Source organism: Scomber japonicus, chromosome 3 (genome assembly GCF_027409825.1).
Source record: "Scomber japonicus isolate fScoJap1 chromosome 3, fScoJap1.pri, whole genome shotgun sequence".
Taxonomy (NCBI): domain Eukaryota; kingdom Metazoa; phylum Chordata; class Actinopteri; order Scombriformes; family Scombridae; genus Scomber; species Scomber japonicus.
In genome coordinates, this window is record NC_070580.1 from 38108475 (window position 1) to 38125974 (window position 17500).

Sequence of the window (17500 nt, forward strand, 5' to 3'; positions counted from 1 at the left end):
CTTCGTTCCTTCCTCATTTCCTTCTTTCCCCAATTCCTTCCTTCCTCTTTCCTCCCTTCCTTCGTCCCTTCCTAAAAGAAAACCAGGAAACTCTCAGAGCTCGAGTCTGCAGGAGAAACTTTATCCAAACCACCGGATGGCGATTACCAGAGAGGAAAGAGAAGAAGTGAAACAGCGTCTGAACTGAGCTGAACTGTAAACTCCTGAGTTTACTAAATTATTTATTTGTGTACATAATGATCTTATTCTTCATTCACTTCGTGCTCCCATTTGTATTCTCGTGTGTTTTCAAAATGACGACGGACGTGGAACTTAACTCATTTATTTTTCATGATACAAGGTGTAAGTTATAGAGCGGAGCTGTCCGTGGTGCTGAATCTAAAAGGCCAGAATTAACTCTGACCTCTCGGTGAGGGTTTCAGGGTGATGTGACAAGGAAGGAAGGAAGGAAGGAAGGAAGGAAGGAAGAGAAGACAGGAGTGACGGAAGGAATGAAGGAAGGAAGGAAGGAAGGAAAAGAAGGAAGAGAAGACAGGAGTGAAAGACGGAAGAAAGGAAGGAAGGAAAAGAAGGAAGAGAAGACAGGAGTGAAAGACAGAAGGAAGGAAGGAAGGGAAGAAGGAAGGAAAGACAGAAGGAAGGAAGGAAGGAAGGAAGGAAAGAAGGAAGGAATAAAGGAAGGAAGGACAGATGGAAGGAAAGAATTCATTTATTATTTATGATACAAGGTGTAAGTTATAGAGCGGAGCTGTCCGTGGTGCTAAATCTAAAAGGCCAGAATTAACTCTGACCTCTCGGTGAGGGTTTCAGGGTGATGTGACAAGGAAGGAAGGAAGGAAGGAAGGAAGGAAGAATTAACTCTGACCTCTCGGTGAGGGTTTCAGGGTGATGTGAGACACTGAGCCGCCCGTATAGATGGAAAGATATTAAAGGCAGAGGTGGGCCACATACTGTCCAATTTAATTTCCTTCCTTCCTCCCTCATTTCCTCATTTCCTTCTTTCCCCAATTCCTTCCTTCCTCCCTCATTTCCTTCCTCCCTTCCTTCCTTCCTCATTTTACGTACCCCCCCCCCCCTTCATGTCGAGGCTGTGACCCCATCTCATTTGACTGTTCCTCACTTCCTTCCTTCCTCTCCTCCTCTCTTACTTCCTCCCTCCCTCCCTTCCTCCCTACCTCCCTTCCTTCCTTCCATATGAGATCTTAATCTACTTCAGTTCTCAGTCTTCCTCTCTCTTCACATTCCCCCATATATTCCTCCTGCTGTGTATCTGATCGGCGTCAGAATCTCCCGCTGACGTCACGCTTCAAACAGAATTCAGGATGATTTACGTACCCCCCCCCCCCCCCCGCTTCATGTCGAGGCTGTGGGGAGACGAACGAGGGTTATATAAGGAGAGGAGCCTTTTCTATTTTTATTACTTTTTTTTTTTGTAAAGAGGATGTAGGTTAGATGTTTTGTCTCTTTTTGTCTCTGTCAAGGTTTTCTTCTGTTTTTACATCTCAAAACATTTCCATAACTTTTGAATGAAGCAGTGACAGCTTCATGTATCTGTGGGAAATGCTCACAATAAACATCCAGGGTGTCAACATATTTGTCTTTTCTTTTCTTTTCTTTTTTATTTTTTTTTATTTTATGGCAGCGTAGATCTGTGCTTCCTGTCACAGCCCGGAGACTCTGGGATTCAACAGGATGAAAGTAAAATGTATTCAAAGTGAACAAAGAAGAGCAAATAGGTAAAATGAGTCATGTAGGGAGTAGATGAGTGTGTGTGTGTGTGTGTAGGTGTGTGACTTCAACCAAAATGCATGTGTTATTTCCTTCCTTCCTTCCTTCCTTCCTTTCATCTTTCCTTCCTTCCTCCCTCCCTCCCTTCCTCCCTTCCATCCATCCTTCCTCCATCCATCCTTCCTCCCTCCCTTTCATCCTTCCTTCCTCCCTTTCATCCTTCCTTCCTCCCTTCATTCATTCATTCATTCATTCCTTCATTCATTCATTCCTCCCTTTCATCCTTCCTCCCTCCCTTTCATCCATCCTTCCTCCCTCCCTCCCTTCATCCCTTTCATCCTTCCTTCCCCCCTTCCTTCATTCATTCCTCCCTTTCATCCTTCCTCCCTCCCTTCCTCCCTTTCATCCTTCCTTCCTCCCTTTCATCCTCCATTCCTCCCTTTCATCCATCCTTCCTCCCTCCCTCCCTTCCTTCCTCCCTTTCATCCTTCCTTCCTCCCTTTCATCCTTCCTCCCTCCCTCCCTCCCTCCCTTTCATCCTTCTTCCCTCCCTTTCATCCTTCCTCCCTCCCTTTCATCCATCCTTCCTCCCTCCCTCCCTCCCTCCCTTCCTCCCTTTCAAATACAACAGAGAAAATGGAAGTCAAAAATAGTAATAATAGTAAGAGAAAAAATTAAATAAATAAATAAATGTAATGTTGGGTTTCTGGTTTGATGTCAGATATTATTCAGATATATCTAAAAGCCTGTAAGACAAAGTCCTGGTTTCAGATCAGGGTTATTATAGTTCACTAAAACTAAAAATAATTTAGTTAACTAAAATTAAAATAAAAACTTCCTTCCTTCCTCCATCCCTTCCTTCCCCCTTTTCTTCCTTCCTTCCTTCCTTCCTTCCTTCCTTCCTTCCTTCCTTCCTTCCTTCCTTCCTTCCTTCCTTCCTTCCTTCCTTGACTCAAGGACAACAGGAGGGTTAAATGCCTCCTTTTCTCTCCACATGTCAGCATTAAACTTTAATCTCTATTACAGAAGAGTCAAACTCATTTTCATTCAAGGGCCACATACACACCAATTTGATCTCATGTGGAAGGAAGGAAAGAAGGTAGGTAGGAAAGACAGAAGAAAGGTAGGAAGGAACAAAGAAGGAAGGTAGGAAGGAAAAAAGGAAGGAAGGAAGGAAGGAAGGAAGTAAGGAAGGAAGGAAGGAAGGAAGGTAGGAAGGTAAAAGAAAGGTAGAAAGGAAAAAAGGAAGGACAGATGGAAGGAACAAATGAAGAAAGGAAGGTAGGTAGGAAGGACAGAAGAAAGGTAGGTAGGAAAGACAGAAGGAAGGTAGGAAGGAACAAAGAAGGTAGGTAGGAAGGACAGAAAGGTAGGAAGGAACAAAGAAGGAAGGTAGGAAGGAAAAAAGGAAGGTAGAGAGGAAAAAAGGAAGGACACATGGAAGGAAGTAACGAAGAAAGGAAGGTAGGTAGGAAAGACAGAAGGAAGGTAGGAAGGAACAAAGAAGGAAGGTAGGAAGGACAGAAAGGTAGGAAGGAACTAAGAAGGAAGGTAGGAAGGAAAAAAGGAAGGTAGAGAGGAAAAAAGGAAGGACACATGGAAGGAAGGAACGAAGAAAGGAAGGTAGGTAGGAAGGACAGAAGGAAGGTAGGTAGGAAAGACAGAAGGAAGGTAGGAAGGAACAAAGAAGGAAGGTAGGTAGGAAAGACAGAAGGAAGGTAGGAAGGAACAAAGAAGGAAGGTAGGAAGAAACAAAGAAGGAAGGTAGGAAGAAACAAAGAAGGAAGGAAGGTGGGTAGGAAGGACAGAAAGATAGGAAGGAACAAAGAAGGAAGGTAGGAAGGAAAAAAGGAAGGTAGAGAGGAAAAAAGGAAGGACACATGGAAGGAAGGAACGAAGAAAGGAAGGTAGGTAGGAAGGACAGAAGAAAGGTAGGAAGGAAAGACAGAAGGAAGGTAGGAAGGAACAAAGAAGGAAGGTAGGAAGGAACAAAGAAGGAAGGTAGGAAGGAAAGAAGGAAGGTAGGAAGGTAAAAGAAAGGTAGAAAGGAAAAAAGGAAGGATAGATGGAAGGAACAAATGAAGAAAGGGAGGTGGGTAGGAAGGACAGAAAGATAGGAAGGAACAAAGAAGGAAGGTAGGAAGGAAAAAAGGAAGGTAGAGAGGAAAAAAGGAAGGACACATGGAAGGAACGAACGAAGAAAGGAAGGTAGGTAGGAAGGACAGAAGAAAGGTAGGTAGGAAAGACAGAAGGAAGGTAGGAAGGAACAAAGAAGGAAGGTAGGAAGGAACAAAGAAGGAAGGTAGGAAGGAAAAAAGGAAGGACAGATGGAAGGAACAAATGAAGAAAGGAAGGTGGGTAGGAAGGACAGAAAGATAGGAAGGAACAAAGAAGGAAGGTAGAGAGGAAAAAAGGAAGGACACATGGAAGGAAGGAACGAAGAAAGGAAGGTAGGTAGGAAGGACAGAAGAAAGGTAGGTAGGAAAGACAGAAGGAAGGTAGGAAGGAACAAAGAAGGAAGGTAGGAAGGAAAAATGGAAGGACAGATGGAAGGAACAAATGAAGAAAGGAAGGTGGGTAGGAAGGACAGAAAGATAGGAAGGAACAAAGAAGGAAGGTAGGAAGGAAAAAAGGAAGGTAGAGAGGAAAAAAGGAAGGACACATGGAAGGAAGGAACGAAGAAAGGAAGGTAGCAGTGACGTGCGGTCAGGGGAGGCAGGTGAGGCCGTGCCTCACCTGTTATCATGGAAAAAGACTTAAAAATGAAAAAAATAATAAATGGTTATATTTGTCCAGTGATTTGCACTATACCGTTATTTTCTATCTAACTTTACCAGTTTCGGATTATTTTTAATTCAAAATCTCTGAATTTTCACATGTACTGATCAAACACTGAAAAGAGACGCGCAGTGAGGCAGCAGCGAGACGAGCCTCACCATGGATTGCGCAATGACTCGGCTTACTGCGCTGGCATGCTATGCAGTGAGACAGTACAGCTGTACAGCTGTCTCTCTGTATGTCGCTATTAACATGTTCAAACACTTTTACTATATGAACTAAATTTCCATAGTTTAGCTGATGATATAATGTACAGTGTTTGTAGCGTGTTTCGTGTGCTGAGCAGCATAAAACGGCTGCAAAAAGTCACTAAGTGAGGCACGCAGTTCTCCGGCCTCATGGCAGGGGGCGCTCCTGATCCCAGTGATTCTTATTACGACTCATTAGCTGCAGAATAAGTGACAGTAAGCTACAGCTACAGTGAGCAAGTCGGCAAGTCATCCGTTTTTTTCCCTTCTTGTCTGGCCTTTTTTCAGTATGGAGGATTACATAGCAAAATTAAAACAGTTTTGTAAACTGGATTTTCAAGCGAAGCAGGAAGGAGATTGTGATGAAGTCAGTGCCTCACCAGACATGAACCTCACCGCACGTCACTGGAAGGTAGGTAGGAAGGACAGAAGAAAGGTAGGTAGGAAAGACAGAAGGAAGGTAGGAAGGAACAAAGAAGGAAGGTAGGAAGGAACAAAGAAGGAAGGTAGGAAGGAAGGACAGATGTAAGGAAGGAAAGTGGGCCGGATTGCTCCCTTCGGCGGGCCGGTCCTGGCCCGCGGGCCACATGTTTGACACCCCTCCTCTATGAGTAGACTCTTTGACATCATCCTCACGTTGACATCATCCTCTTCTCGCTCAGCATAATGCAGGTTTCAGATTTTCCACTTGAAATTTACTCCCAGTCGAGTTAAAGCAGCTAAAGTAGCTTCTTCATTTGAGTTGGATTTGCATTCATTTCATTGAGAGAGGAGATTAGAGCAAACTGACACACGGCTATAAAACACACACACGACAGAGGAGGGAAACTGGATCTGCAGCAAATTAGCAGCGATCCACACACACACCTCTTCCTCCTCGCTGTGTGACGACTTCTCATTACAGCTGCAGCACAAAAACCAGAAGAACCTGTTTCTCTCTCTCTCTCAATAAAGCACACCCTGAAACACTGACGATAAATCTGCAAGTAACTACTTAATAAATCAAAACTTTCTCACCACTTTCTTCTTCATGTGGGGAAATACTACTGCTGCAGGCCGCTGTGTGTGTGTGTTTCTGTCTGTCTGTGTGTGTGTGTTTCTGTCTGTCTGTGTGTGTGTGTGTGTGTGTGTGTGTGTGTTTCTGTCTGTCTGTGTGTGTGTGTGTCTGTTTATGTGTCTGTGTGTATGTGTGTGTGTGTGTTTATGTGTCTGTGTGTATGTGTGTGTGTGTGTGTGTGTGTGTGTGTTTATGTGTGTGTGTGTGTGTCTGTGCACCAGAACAAAACGACAACATTAATCTCATGATAATGCATCTTAATCGGTTTCTATACTAGCAATAGTTCATATTTTATAATTAAACATTTATTTCAATCGATGAGGTTGTAACAGATTCGACCTCGTTTAGTCCTGTGGGCCGCCAGTCAGAGTCCAGTCTGACAAATAATAAGTAACGAAATGAAACGTCAAATCATACAAAACCAAAACCAAAAACTCCCCCAATCCCCAGTGTGACCGATGTGAGTGTGTGTGTGTGTGTGTGTGTGTGTGTGTGTGTGTGTGTGTGTGTGTGTGTGTGTGTGTGTGTGTGTGTGTGTGTGTGTGTGTGTGTGTGTGTAAGAGTCCCCTATGTTCAATGTTCCACCTCAGTTCAAGGTGGACCTTACCTACTGGTGGACCTTACCTACTGGTAAAAAGTCAGTTCCAGTTATTCCCCAAATCCAACAAGAAATCAGTCCAATCCTGTTTACATTCAATATGCCCCAAAACCCAACTCAGAAGTCTGCTTCGGGTTTTCCGGCGGATCTCCAGCAAACAGACAAATAAATATAAAGAAAGAAAATATAGAAGATATCAGCTACTGCCAGGTACTCACGTGAATGGTCAGTCTCTCCACCAGCTCTTCAAACAGTCTTTACAGAAGCTGTGGCTACATGACAGAAGAACAGGATCTCTAAAGACCTCATGACAGACCGGACAGCAGAGATCCTCCTCTGATCTGGAAGCCATTTAGTCTCTGAGTGAAGCTGAAAACACAGCAGACAGAAAGTACAGTCAGTCATGGCTCCCCTCCCTCCTCTACTAACTTCACTGGCATTTACTGTCAGTGTGACTCCAGTTTTTAGTCAAACTCACCTTCAGTGTGTGGAGAGTCAGCAGGTTGAAGCAGCAGAGTTCTAGTTTTCCACTTTTCTCTCCTGTAGCTGTACTCACTCAGAGGAAGTTGTTAGTTTGGTCTGAAGGTGAATCTGATGCTCTGTTTTTCAGTCTGTGTGTCTCTTCAGAGACCAACAATAAACTGTTTCCTGGTTTGTCTCAGGTGAGTCAGGTGAGGGGCGGAGCTTTGTCAGATCTCTTCTTCTTCTTCTTCTTCTTCTTCTTCTGTTGTTTAATGGTGGCTGGCAAACAATGAATTGGTACATTACCGCCACCTACTGGTATGGAGTGTGGATCAAAATGGCAATAACACCCTCACAAAATAACTAAATAAATACTACAAGAAAAATAAATAAATAAATAATACATTAAACAAACAAACAAACAAAAAAAAAAAAAAACGAACTTATATCCTCCCCATTAAACCACTCACTCTAATAAACTCTAACATCAATTGCCAACACCTACTCCCAGCGTGTTCCTGTAACATTGTTCTGAGATCAGTTTTCTAGTTTTCTAATCCACCTCTGCCTTTTCATCTTCATACCCCCGACAATGCACCATAACATGCTCTACTGTTTCAGCTTGACCACATTTCTCATATTCACCCGTGTTATGTTTCCCTATTTTATCCATAGACTGTATAAAAGAAATGGACGTAACATCCGTGACGTCACCCATTGGTTTGTGGACTGCTGCTCGGAAGACAATAGTTTCCAATCTAGGCAGCGCCATCTTGAAAATTTCAGGTGCATGCTGGGAAAAATAAAAACACAGATTCTACTTATATAGGCATGAAGCGGAGTCATGGGCGGACGTATGGGCAGGACCAACGGCGGAGCGGGGAGGTTGCTATGGTTACGAGGGCTGGATCTCAAGGACATTGGTCAATCAACCTGTCAATCAGGACGTAGCCACGCCCTAATGCATACCCTGCTTTATCGTCACATATAAAATCAGGGAGGCCAAAATGTCCCAAATGAACATCATACTGCATTGAAGAAGGCTTTAAACTAGCGATTGAGACCATAAACACATTTTGAAAACGTTTACTGAGGTTAGAAATCAAGTGAGAAGTTGGTGAATTCTCCATTGACTTGTATAGAGACGGTCGCCCCCTGGTGGCCTTTTGGTAGAATGCAGCTCTAAGTTACTTCCTGGTTGGCCTCATTTCAGAGGACCAGAACTCCCCGCCTGATTTTAACTAGTGTACCATTTAGTGCCGTATGCCCAAACCTAAGTCTTGATATTATTGTTTCCTCTCTTCTGCCCCGTCCTGTACTTCTCATGTCTCCCACTTTCCTTTGTATTGTGTAAAACCACCGTCCTGTCCTCTCTTCCTCCCATTGCTTTTGCCACCTACTCCTCAATCTTTGTTTGATTATGTTTTTGATTTCTAACTTACTGAGACTAACTGCCAAGTCAATGACACTATGTTTTGTTGCCTCTTTTGCAGCCTTATCTGCCTCCTCATTCCCTTTTACCCCAATGTGTGCCGGTACCCATAAAAACACCAATGTAATCCCCATCATTTGCACCCTGTATAGTGTTTGTTGCACCTCAATCAAAATGTCTGGCCTGCTGTGTGAGTGACTGTACTGAAGACTCTTTAGTGATGAACTTGAATCAGAACAAATAATTGCTCTGAGGGGTCTTACCTCTTCAACCCACTGTACTGCTAATAATATTGCCACCATTTCCCCAGTGTATACGGACACTTCCCCACTGATCCTTTTCTCTACTGTTACCTGAAACTCAGGAACAATAAAAGCTACTCCTGCCCTTTCTGAGTCCTTGGATGCATCAGTGGGGGCGGAGCTTTGTCAGATCTCTTCTGATAAATGTTGTAGCTTCACAGTAACACAGGGTGTGTTTCAGTCCAAAGTTCAACAATACACCAACCATCAGCTGTAAAGATGAATGATTAACAGGTTTTATGTGATTTAATGTGTACAGTACAGAACATCATGACCTGCATGAAGCTTATAAAATAAACTCTCATTCAGAGGAGAAGTTCTGTTCAGCTGTTAGTGTGAAAACTTTACAGGAACTATAGAAACACAAAGGAGTGAATATTGTTCTGGATGATTTATTTAAGATTTGACATATTACCAAAAACAAAAAGGACAGTACCAACACTTGTAAGAAATGACGGCACACTGATGAACTTGTTGTTGTTGTTCGATTCTTCAGTCAAACCAGTTCTCAGGATCACATGGCTCCGTCCTCCAGAACCTCCCCTGGCTCTCCATCCCTCACATCCAATATAAACTGCTCCTCCTCACTTTAAAATCCCTCCACAACCTACTACTACAGTCTACAGTTAACTGAGTTAGCCGCCGAGCTAACAGCAGAAAGCTCTCAGACGTAGCGTCCATGTTTCTGGTAGAGGTGGTGACTTTGATTGACAGGTGACACTTGGTAGGGGGCGGGGCTTCAGCGTTTGGGAGCAGAGAAAGAGGCTGATTTTTACACAACTTTGAAGCCTAATTTTATATATTTGGTGATTTTTCTAATCATTCAAATTTGGCAGGGTGGTTAACAACACACTTTTCTGTGGTATGTCAAACTCAGAATCCAGATGACACTTTAAATATGTACAGAATTATCAACTGTCAAAATTAGAAACTCAAATATATCCATGTAGGCGACACCTCCATCATCATCTACATGTGATCCTCAACAATCCAGTGGAAGTTAACAAAATACAAATTATCTCACAATCTCTAATTATAGACAAAATGTAAAATATCAATAAATTGTCTTAATATAAATGATTAACAGACCAAAACTCACACTCAGCACTGTATAATTGTGACTGCAGATCAATATAACTCTGGTCGCCATCCTTCACTGATTACTGCCCCAAATTATCCCTCTATGGTACTAATCTCTGATTGGTCAACAGAACACACATCTAACCAATCACCTAACACAATACTGAACAGTCCAGCAGTCCTTAAAGAAACATACACATCACTTTATGTACAAACTACAAACATCCATCACACCTGTTGTTTTGTCACAGAGACCTTCAGTGGAGAAATCTTCAGTGGATGTACAAACTCAGTCCAAATATATGGAAACAGTGTGTCAGTGAAAGTGTGTGTGAAGGTGTGTATGTGTGTGTTAGTATCAGGATCAGAGAACGACAGATTTCCTCTGTTCCAGTCCAGATTCACTCTGATCCTCTGGGGCTTCTTCTTCTGTGGGAGATTAGTGCGGGGAGCTGGTGGTGAATATGCTGAGTATGTATAATAATAGAACTCTATTGTCCATGATCCAGATTCTATGTTTCCCTTCCTCTGAACAGACTCTGATAACACACCCACTGACCAGTCTTTACTGTCTCCAACCTCGACATCCCAGCTGTGAGTCCCTGAGTTAAAGCCCTCAGAGCCCAGGACAATAGAGCCTATAAACCTCTCTGGATTATCAGGAAGCCGTCTCCTTCCTCCTCGTCTCACACTGGTCAGATCTTCAGACAGGATGAGATATGGATGAGCAGTGTTTGGATCCAGAATGACAGGAGTGTAGGAGACCGTCTCCTTCATGTTGTTCCAGATGTTGAAGGCCAGGTTGCCCAGGTGTTTGGCCTGGTCTATCAGAGCTCCTGAGGGCAGCTGTGGATCATTCAGCAGGGGGCAGCGCTGGACTCTTTCCACTGCAGCCTTGTAGTTGTTCAGGAATGAGACGTCTTCAGCTCTCAGCTCCTCCTCTGTGGCTCTGACTGTGTGTGAAAGAGCTGCTATCTCTCTGCTCAGAGCCTCCATCTTCTCCTTCATCATCTGACTCTTCTGCTCCTCTTCCTCCCTCAGAGCAGCCATCCTGGCCTCCTCTTTCTCTTCTAGAAACTGGTGAAGCTTCTTAAACTGCTCCTTAATCTGCCTCTCTGTGTGTTGGGCCTGGACCTTAATGTGTTCTGCTGTTTGATCAAACTTCACTTTAACTTCTTCACAAACCTTTAACTTCTCCTTTAAGGGCCTCAGAGTTTCCTCAAGTTCCTTCTTGTGTTGTCGTGCAGCTTCATCGATGGGTCTGAATCTGTGGTTGGTGTGTTTTTCTGAATCTCTGCAGACGAGACACACTGGCTGCTGATGGTCCAGACAGAAGAGTTTGAGTTTCTCAGAGTGCAGACTGCAGAGAGCCTCTGAAGCTCTCTGATCTCTGTCCTGTAAGAAGGACTCACACAGGTTCTTTAACGCCAGGTTACGAGGTGGATCAGTCCTTGAAGATCTTCTCTTACAAACTGGACACTCATGTGTTGGTTTCTCTCTCCACCAGCTCTTCAGACAGTCTTTACAGAAGCTGTGGCTACATGACAGAATAACAGGATCTCTAAAGACCTCATGACAGACCGGACAGCAGAGATCCTCCTCTGATCTGGAAGCCATTTAGTCTCTGAGTGAAGCTGAAAACACAGCAGACAGAAAGTACAGTCAGTCATGGCTCCCCTCCCTCCTCTACTAACTTCACTGACATTTACTTTCAGTGTGACTCCAGTTTTTAGTCAAACTCACCTTCAGTGTGTGGAGAGTCAGCAGGTTGAAGCAGCAGAGTTCTAGTTTTCCACTTTTCTCTCCTGTAGCTGTACTCACTCAGAGGAAGTTGTTAGTTTGGTCTGAAGGTGAATCTGATGCTCTGTTTCTCAGTCTGTGTGTCTCTTTAGAGACCAACAATAAACTGTTTCCTGGTTTGTCTCAGGTGAGTCAGGTGAGGGGCGGAGCTTTGTCAGATCTCTTCTGATAAATGTTGTAGCTTCACAGTAACACAGGGTGTGTTTCAGTCCAAAGTTCAACAACACACCAACCATCAGCTGTAAAGATGAATGATTAACAGGTTTCATGCACAGACTGTATAAAAGAAATGGACGTAACATCCGTGACGTCACCCATTGGTTTGTGGACTGCTGCTCGGAAGCCAATCGTTTCTAATCTGGGCAGCACCATCTTGAAAATTTCAGGTGCATGCTGGGAAAAATAAAAACACGGATTCTAATTATATGGGCATGAGGCGGGGCCATGGGCGGACGTATGGGTGGGGCCAACGGTGGAGTGGGGAGGTTGTGATTGGTTGCGAGGGCTGGATCTCAAGGACATTGGTCAATCAACCTGTCAATCACAACGTAGCCACATAGCCTGCTTTATCGTCACATATAAAATCAGGGAGGCCAAAATGTCCCAAATGAACATCATACTGCATTGAAGAAGGCTTTAAACTAGCGATTGAGACCATAAACACATTTTGAAAACGTTTACTGAGGTTAGAAATCAAGTGAGAAGTTGGTGAATTCTCCATTGACTTGTATAGAGACGGTCGCCCCCTGGTGGCCTTTTGATAGAATGCAGCTCTAAGTTACTTCCGCATTGGCTTCTTTTCAAAGGATAGGAACTCTCCGCCAGGTTTTATGTGATTTAATGTGTACAGTACAGAACATCATGACCTGCATGAAGCTCATGAAATAAACTCTCATTCAGAGGAGAAGTTCTGTTCAGCTGTTACTGTGAAAACTTTACAGGAACTATAGAAACACAAAGGAGTGAATATTGTTCTGGATGATTTATTTAAGATTTGACATATTACCAAAAACAGAAAGGACAGTACCAACACTTATAAGAAATGACGGCACACTGATGAACTTGTTGTTGTTGTTCGACTCTTCAGTCAAACCAGTTCTCAGGATCACATGGCTCCGTCCTCCAGAACCTCCCCTGGCTCTCCATCCCTCACATCCAATATAAACTGCTCCTTTTCACTTTAAAATCCCTCCACAACCTGGCCCCCCCCCCTACCTCCATTCATCAGATGCTAACCTCTGTTCCACCTCTGACCAAGACCCACCTTTTCAAATCCATTTAGTTTCTTCTTCTCTTCATTGCTTTTGTTGATTGTGATTTTATTTATTCTGTAATGTTTTATTGTTTCACTGTCACTGTGACATAAAGAGATGCTGTTTTGGGGTATTTGACTTCTTGGTGGATTTCAAGGCCTCACTCCACTGCTGGTTATAGCCGACTACTTTAGTTTTGACATGGCAGCGGTATCTCCAAGTACGTGTCACATGACGGTTCGTTGATGCGAGGATAATTGTCTCGTCGTTTTCACTTCCCAATGAAACGAAACTTCAAGAAAAAAATACAGAAGACATGACCTCGGTGTCCTCAATGGTCGCTACGGTCATGCTACTACTACAGACTACAGTTAGCCAGTTAGCTGAGTTAGCCGCCGAGTTATCAGCTGAGCTAGCCGCCTTGCTAGCAGCTAAAATAGCTGCCGAGTTAGCCGCAGAGCTAGCAGCTAAGCTAGCCGCCGAGCTAGCAGCAGGTTCTCACAGACTAAATGTACATGTTAACAAACCTGATGCTGCTTTTAAAACTATAAGATATTTTTGAATTGCTCATTTTGCCAACAGTTATTTGTCACTGACCCGTTTATATGTTTTTGTCTCATGTTTCTGCAGGCGCTTGGAGTGACCGGTGGGTTTTTGTTCAGGTATTAAAGAAAACCAAATGCCTGCTGACTGAGACATCAAGTACAAGAAGAATTGAAGACCTCTGAAGTTCATCAATCAACCTTTATATTTAAAACCAAATCCCAAGATTACATTACAGTTTACATATTTATATGGATTTTGAAATACATAAAACTCAACAGTAAATACACATTTAACTGCACCAAACTCAACAACATGATGCTTCCACACTAAAAGTCACTGTGTTAAAGTTGAGAAATAAAGCAGCAACACAACATCAGGTTAACTTTGACAATCTGTTATTTTGAGCCAATGTTACAACAAGATTGAACTAAAAACTGTCACAAATGTTTAGTTTCTTGTACAAAATGATGCAGATGACATGCAAGAGATCCACAAACCCTAACCCTAACCCATACCCAACACATCCCAAACTATCTGAACCAATGTACAACAATTACAAGTTAATACTTCAAAACTTGAATTAGTATCAGTATTTTACATGTAGAGTATATTTATATATTAATCATCATCATCATCATCATCATCTCTAACTGCTGTGATTCACTGTCACAGAGACCTTCAGTGGAGAAATCTTCAGTTTACTCACAGTGTCAATGTATGCACGACGGTTCGTTGATGCAAGGATAATTGTCTCGTCGTTTTCAATTCCCAATGAAACGAAACTTCAAGAAAAAAAATACCTCAATGGTCGCTACGGTCATGCTACTACTACAGACTACAGTTAACTGAGTTAGCCGCCGAGCTAGCAGCTAAGCTAGCCGCCGAGCTAGCAGCAGAAAGCTCTCAGACGTAGCGTCCATGTTTCTGGTAGAGGTGGTGACTTTGATTGACAGGTGACACTTGGTAGGGGGCGGGGCTTCAGCGTTTGGGAGCAGAGAAAGAGGCTGATTTTTACACAACTTTGAAGCCTAATTTCATATATTTGGCGATTTTTCTAATCATTCAAATTTGGCAGGGTTGTTAACAACACACTTTTCTGTGGTTTGTCAAACTCAGAATCCAGATGACACTTTAAATATGTACAGAATTAGAAACTTGGCAAAAATTAGAAACTCAAATATATCCATGTAGGCTACACCTCCATCATCATCTACATGTGGTCCTCAACAATCCAGTGGAAGTTAACAAAATACAAATTCTCTCTTAATCTCTAATTATAGACAAAATGTAAAATATCAATAAATTGTCTTAATATAAATGATTAACAGACCAAAACTCACACTCAGCACTGTATAATTGTGACTGCAGATCAATATAACTCCGGTCGCCATCCTTCATTGATTACTGCCCCAAATTATCCCTCTATGGTCCTAATCTCTGATTGGTCAACAGAACACACATCTAACCAATCACCTCACACAATACTGAACAGTCCAGCAGTCCTTAAAGAAACATACACATCACTTTATGTACAAACTACAGACATCCATCACACCTGTTGTTTTGTCACAGAGACCTTCAGTGGAGAAATCTTCAGTTCATCCCAAGTGTCAATGTATGGAAACAGTGTGTCAGTGAAAGTGTGTGTGAAGGTGTGTATGTGTGTGTTAGTATCAGGATCAGAGAACGACAGATTTCCTCTGTTCCAGTCCAGATTCACTCTGATCCTCTGGAGCTTCTTCTTTACTGGGAGAACAGTGTCTGGAGCTGGTGGTGACAATGCTGAGTATTCATCATTATAGAACCATATTATCCATAATCCAGACTGTATGCTTCCCTTCCTCTGAACAGACTCTGATGACACACCCAGTGACCAGCTTTTACTGTCTCCAACCTCGACATCCCAGCTGTGAGTCCCTGAGTTAAAGCCCTCAGAGCCCAGGACAGAGTAATAATAATCAATCCTCTCTGGATTATCAGGAAGCTGCTGTTTCTCTCCTCCATATCTCACACTGGTCAGATCTTCAGACAGGATGAGATATGGAGCAGCAGTGTTTGGATCCAGAATGACAGGAGTGTAGGAGACCATCTCCTTCATGTTGTTCCAGATGTTGAAGGCCAGGTTGCCCAGGTGTTTGGCCTGGTCTATCAGAGCTCCTGAGGGCAGCTGTGGATCATCCAGCAGGGGGCAGCGCTGGACTCTTTCCACTGCAGCCTTGTAGTTGTTCAGGAATGAGACGTCTTCAGCTCTCAGCTCCTCCTCTGTGGCTCTGACTGTGTGTGAAAGAGCTGCTATCTCTCTGCTCAGAGCCTCCATCTTCTCCTTCATCATCTGACTCTTCTGCTCCTCTTCCTCCCTCAGAGCAGCCATCCTGGCCTCCTCTTCCTCTTCTAGAAACTGGTGAAGCTTCTTAAACTGCTCCTTAATCTGCCTCTCTGTGTGTTGGGCCTGGACCTTAATGTGTTTTGCTGTTTGATCAAACTTCACTTTAACTTCTTCACAAACCTTTAACTTCTCCTTTAAGGGCTTCAGAGTTTCCTCAAGTTCCTTCTTGTGTTGTGGTGCAGCTTCATCGATGGGTCTGAATCTGTGGTTGGTGTGTTTTTCTGAATCTCTGCAGATGTGACACACTGGCTGCTGATGGTCCAGACAGAAGAGTTTGAGTTTCTCAGAGTGCAGACTGCAGAGAGCCTCTGAAGCTCTCTGATCTCTGTCCTGTAAGAAAGACTCACACAGGTTCTTTAACGCAAGGTTTAGAGGTGGTTCAGTCCTTGAAGATCTTCTCTTACAAACTGGACACTCATGTGTTGGTTTCTGTCTCCACCAGCTCTTCAGACAGTCTTTACAGAAGCTGTGGCTACATGCCAGAAGAACAGGATCTCTAAAGACCTCATGACAGACCGGACAGCAGAGATCCTCCTCTGATCTTGAAGCCATTTAGTCTCTGAGTGAAGCTGAAAACACAGCAGACAGAAAGTACAGTCAGTCATGGCTCCCCTCCCTCCTCTACTAACTTCACTGATGTAAAGATTTTTCATCTTTATCCCCTCCCAAAAAATAAATATTTTAAAAATAAATAAATACTGCTTATTCTACAGGTGAATGTGTTTGGAATGACCAAGAATGAGCCATATATAACATATAAACCTTTATTTAGAGGGTAATTTACATGTACAGTAATTTCCCCTCTTTCCTGGAGAACTAGGAAAGTCGTCCCAGCAGTGGTTACTTCATACAGATCATTCCTGACTTCAACAGATTTAAGTTAGAGTTTTATTTCCTTGAGTCAAGCTTCATTATAAACAAGACTAAAGTCATTGAGAAGTTCATGTAAAAATAAGAGCACACACACACACACACACACACACACACACACACACACACACACACACACACACACACACACACACACACACATAAATGCTGATTAGACTCAGATTGGTACATTTTATGTTCATATGACAGTTTTTCTTCGTCTGTAGTTATTTTTAGTTACCGAAAGCTTCGGCACAAACAGCCTCACCTAGAATATCTTTCACCAGCTAACGCTGCTCCTCTACTAACTTCACTGACATTTACTTTCAGTGTGACTCCAGTTTTTAGTCAAACTCACCTTCAGTGTGTGGAGAGTCAGCAGGTTGAAGCAGCAGAGTTCTAGTTTTCCACTTTTCTCTCCTGTAGCTGTACTCACTCAGAGGAAGTTGTTAGTTTGGTCTGAAGGTGAATCTGATGCTCTGTTTTTCAGTCTGTGTGTCTCTTTAGAGACCAACAATAAACTGTTTCCTGGTTTGTCTCAGGTGAGTCAGGTGAGGGGCGGAGCTTTGTCAGATCTCTTCTGATAAATGTTGTAGCTTCACAGTAACACAGGGTGTGTTTCAGTCCAAAGTTCAACAATACACCAACCATCAGCTGTAAAGATGAATGATTAACAGGTTTTATGTGATTTAATGTGTACAGTACAGAACATCATGACCTGCATGAAGCTTATAAAATAAACTCTCATTCAGAGGAGAAGTTCTGTTCAGCTGTTAGTGTGAAAACTTTACAGGAACTATAGAAACACAAAGAAGTGAATATTGTTCTGGATGATTTATTTAAGATTTGACATATTACCCAAAACAAAAAGGACAGTACCAACAAATGACTGCACACTGATGAACTTCTTGTTGTTGTCCAACTCTTCGGTCAAACCAGTTCCCAATAACAACGCACCAC

At 42.9% G+C, this 17500-nt stretch overlaps 2 protein-coding genes and 1 long non-coding RNA gene across 3 annotated transcripts in view; 1 reads left to right on the forward strand and 2 right to left on the reverse strand.

The window, feature by feature from the left end:
• LOC128355691 (uncharacterized) overlaps positions 1–17500 on the forward strand; it is a 162938-nt gene that overhangs the window by 73140 nt on the left and 72298 nt on the right. The gene's annotated exons all lie outside the window — the stretch shown is intronic.
• On the reverse strand, positions 9914–11480 carry LOC128355652 (nuclear factor 7, brain-like). Its single transcript, XM_053315976.1, has 2 exons — positions 11429–11480; positions 9914–11319 (listed from the first exon to the last, which is right to left on the reverse strand). Exon 2 carries the CDS (start codon positions 11300–11302, stop codon positions 9914–9916), a length of 1389 nt encoding a protein of 462 aa, XP_053171951.1. The 5' UTR covers positions 11303–11319; positions 11429–11480.
• LOC128355676 (nuclear factor 7, ovary-like) lies at positions 14770–16243 on the reverse strand. The gene has a single exon (XM_053316001.1). The coding sequence runs from the start codon at positions 16220–16222 to the stop codon at positions 14834–14836; it is 1389 nt and encodes a 462-aa protein (XP_053171976.1). The 5' UTR covers positions 16223–16243; the 3' UTR covers positions 14770–14833.

Excerpts from the sequence above, each read along its gene's own strand:
- LOC128355652 (XM_053315976.1), bottom strand. The coding sequence starts at position 11,302 with ATGGCTTCCAGATCAGAGGAGGATCTCTGCTGTCCGGTCTGTCATGAG.
- LOC128355676 (XM_053316001.1), bottom strand. The coding sequence starts at position 16,222 with ATGGCTTCAAGATCAGAGGAGGATCTCTGCTGTCCGGTCTGTCATGAG.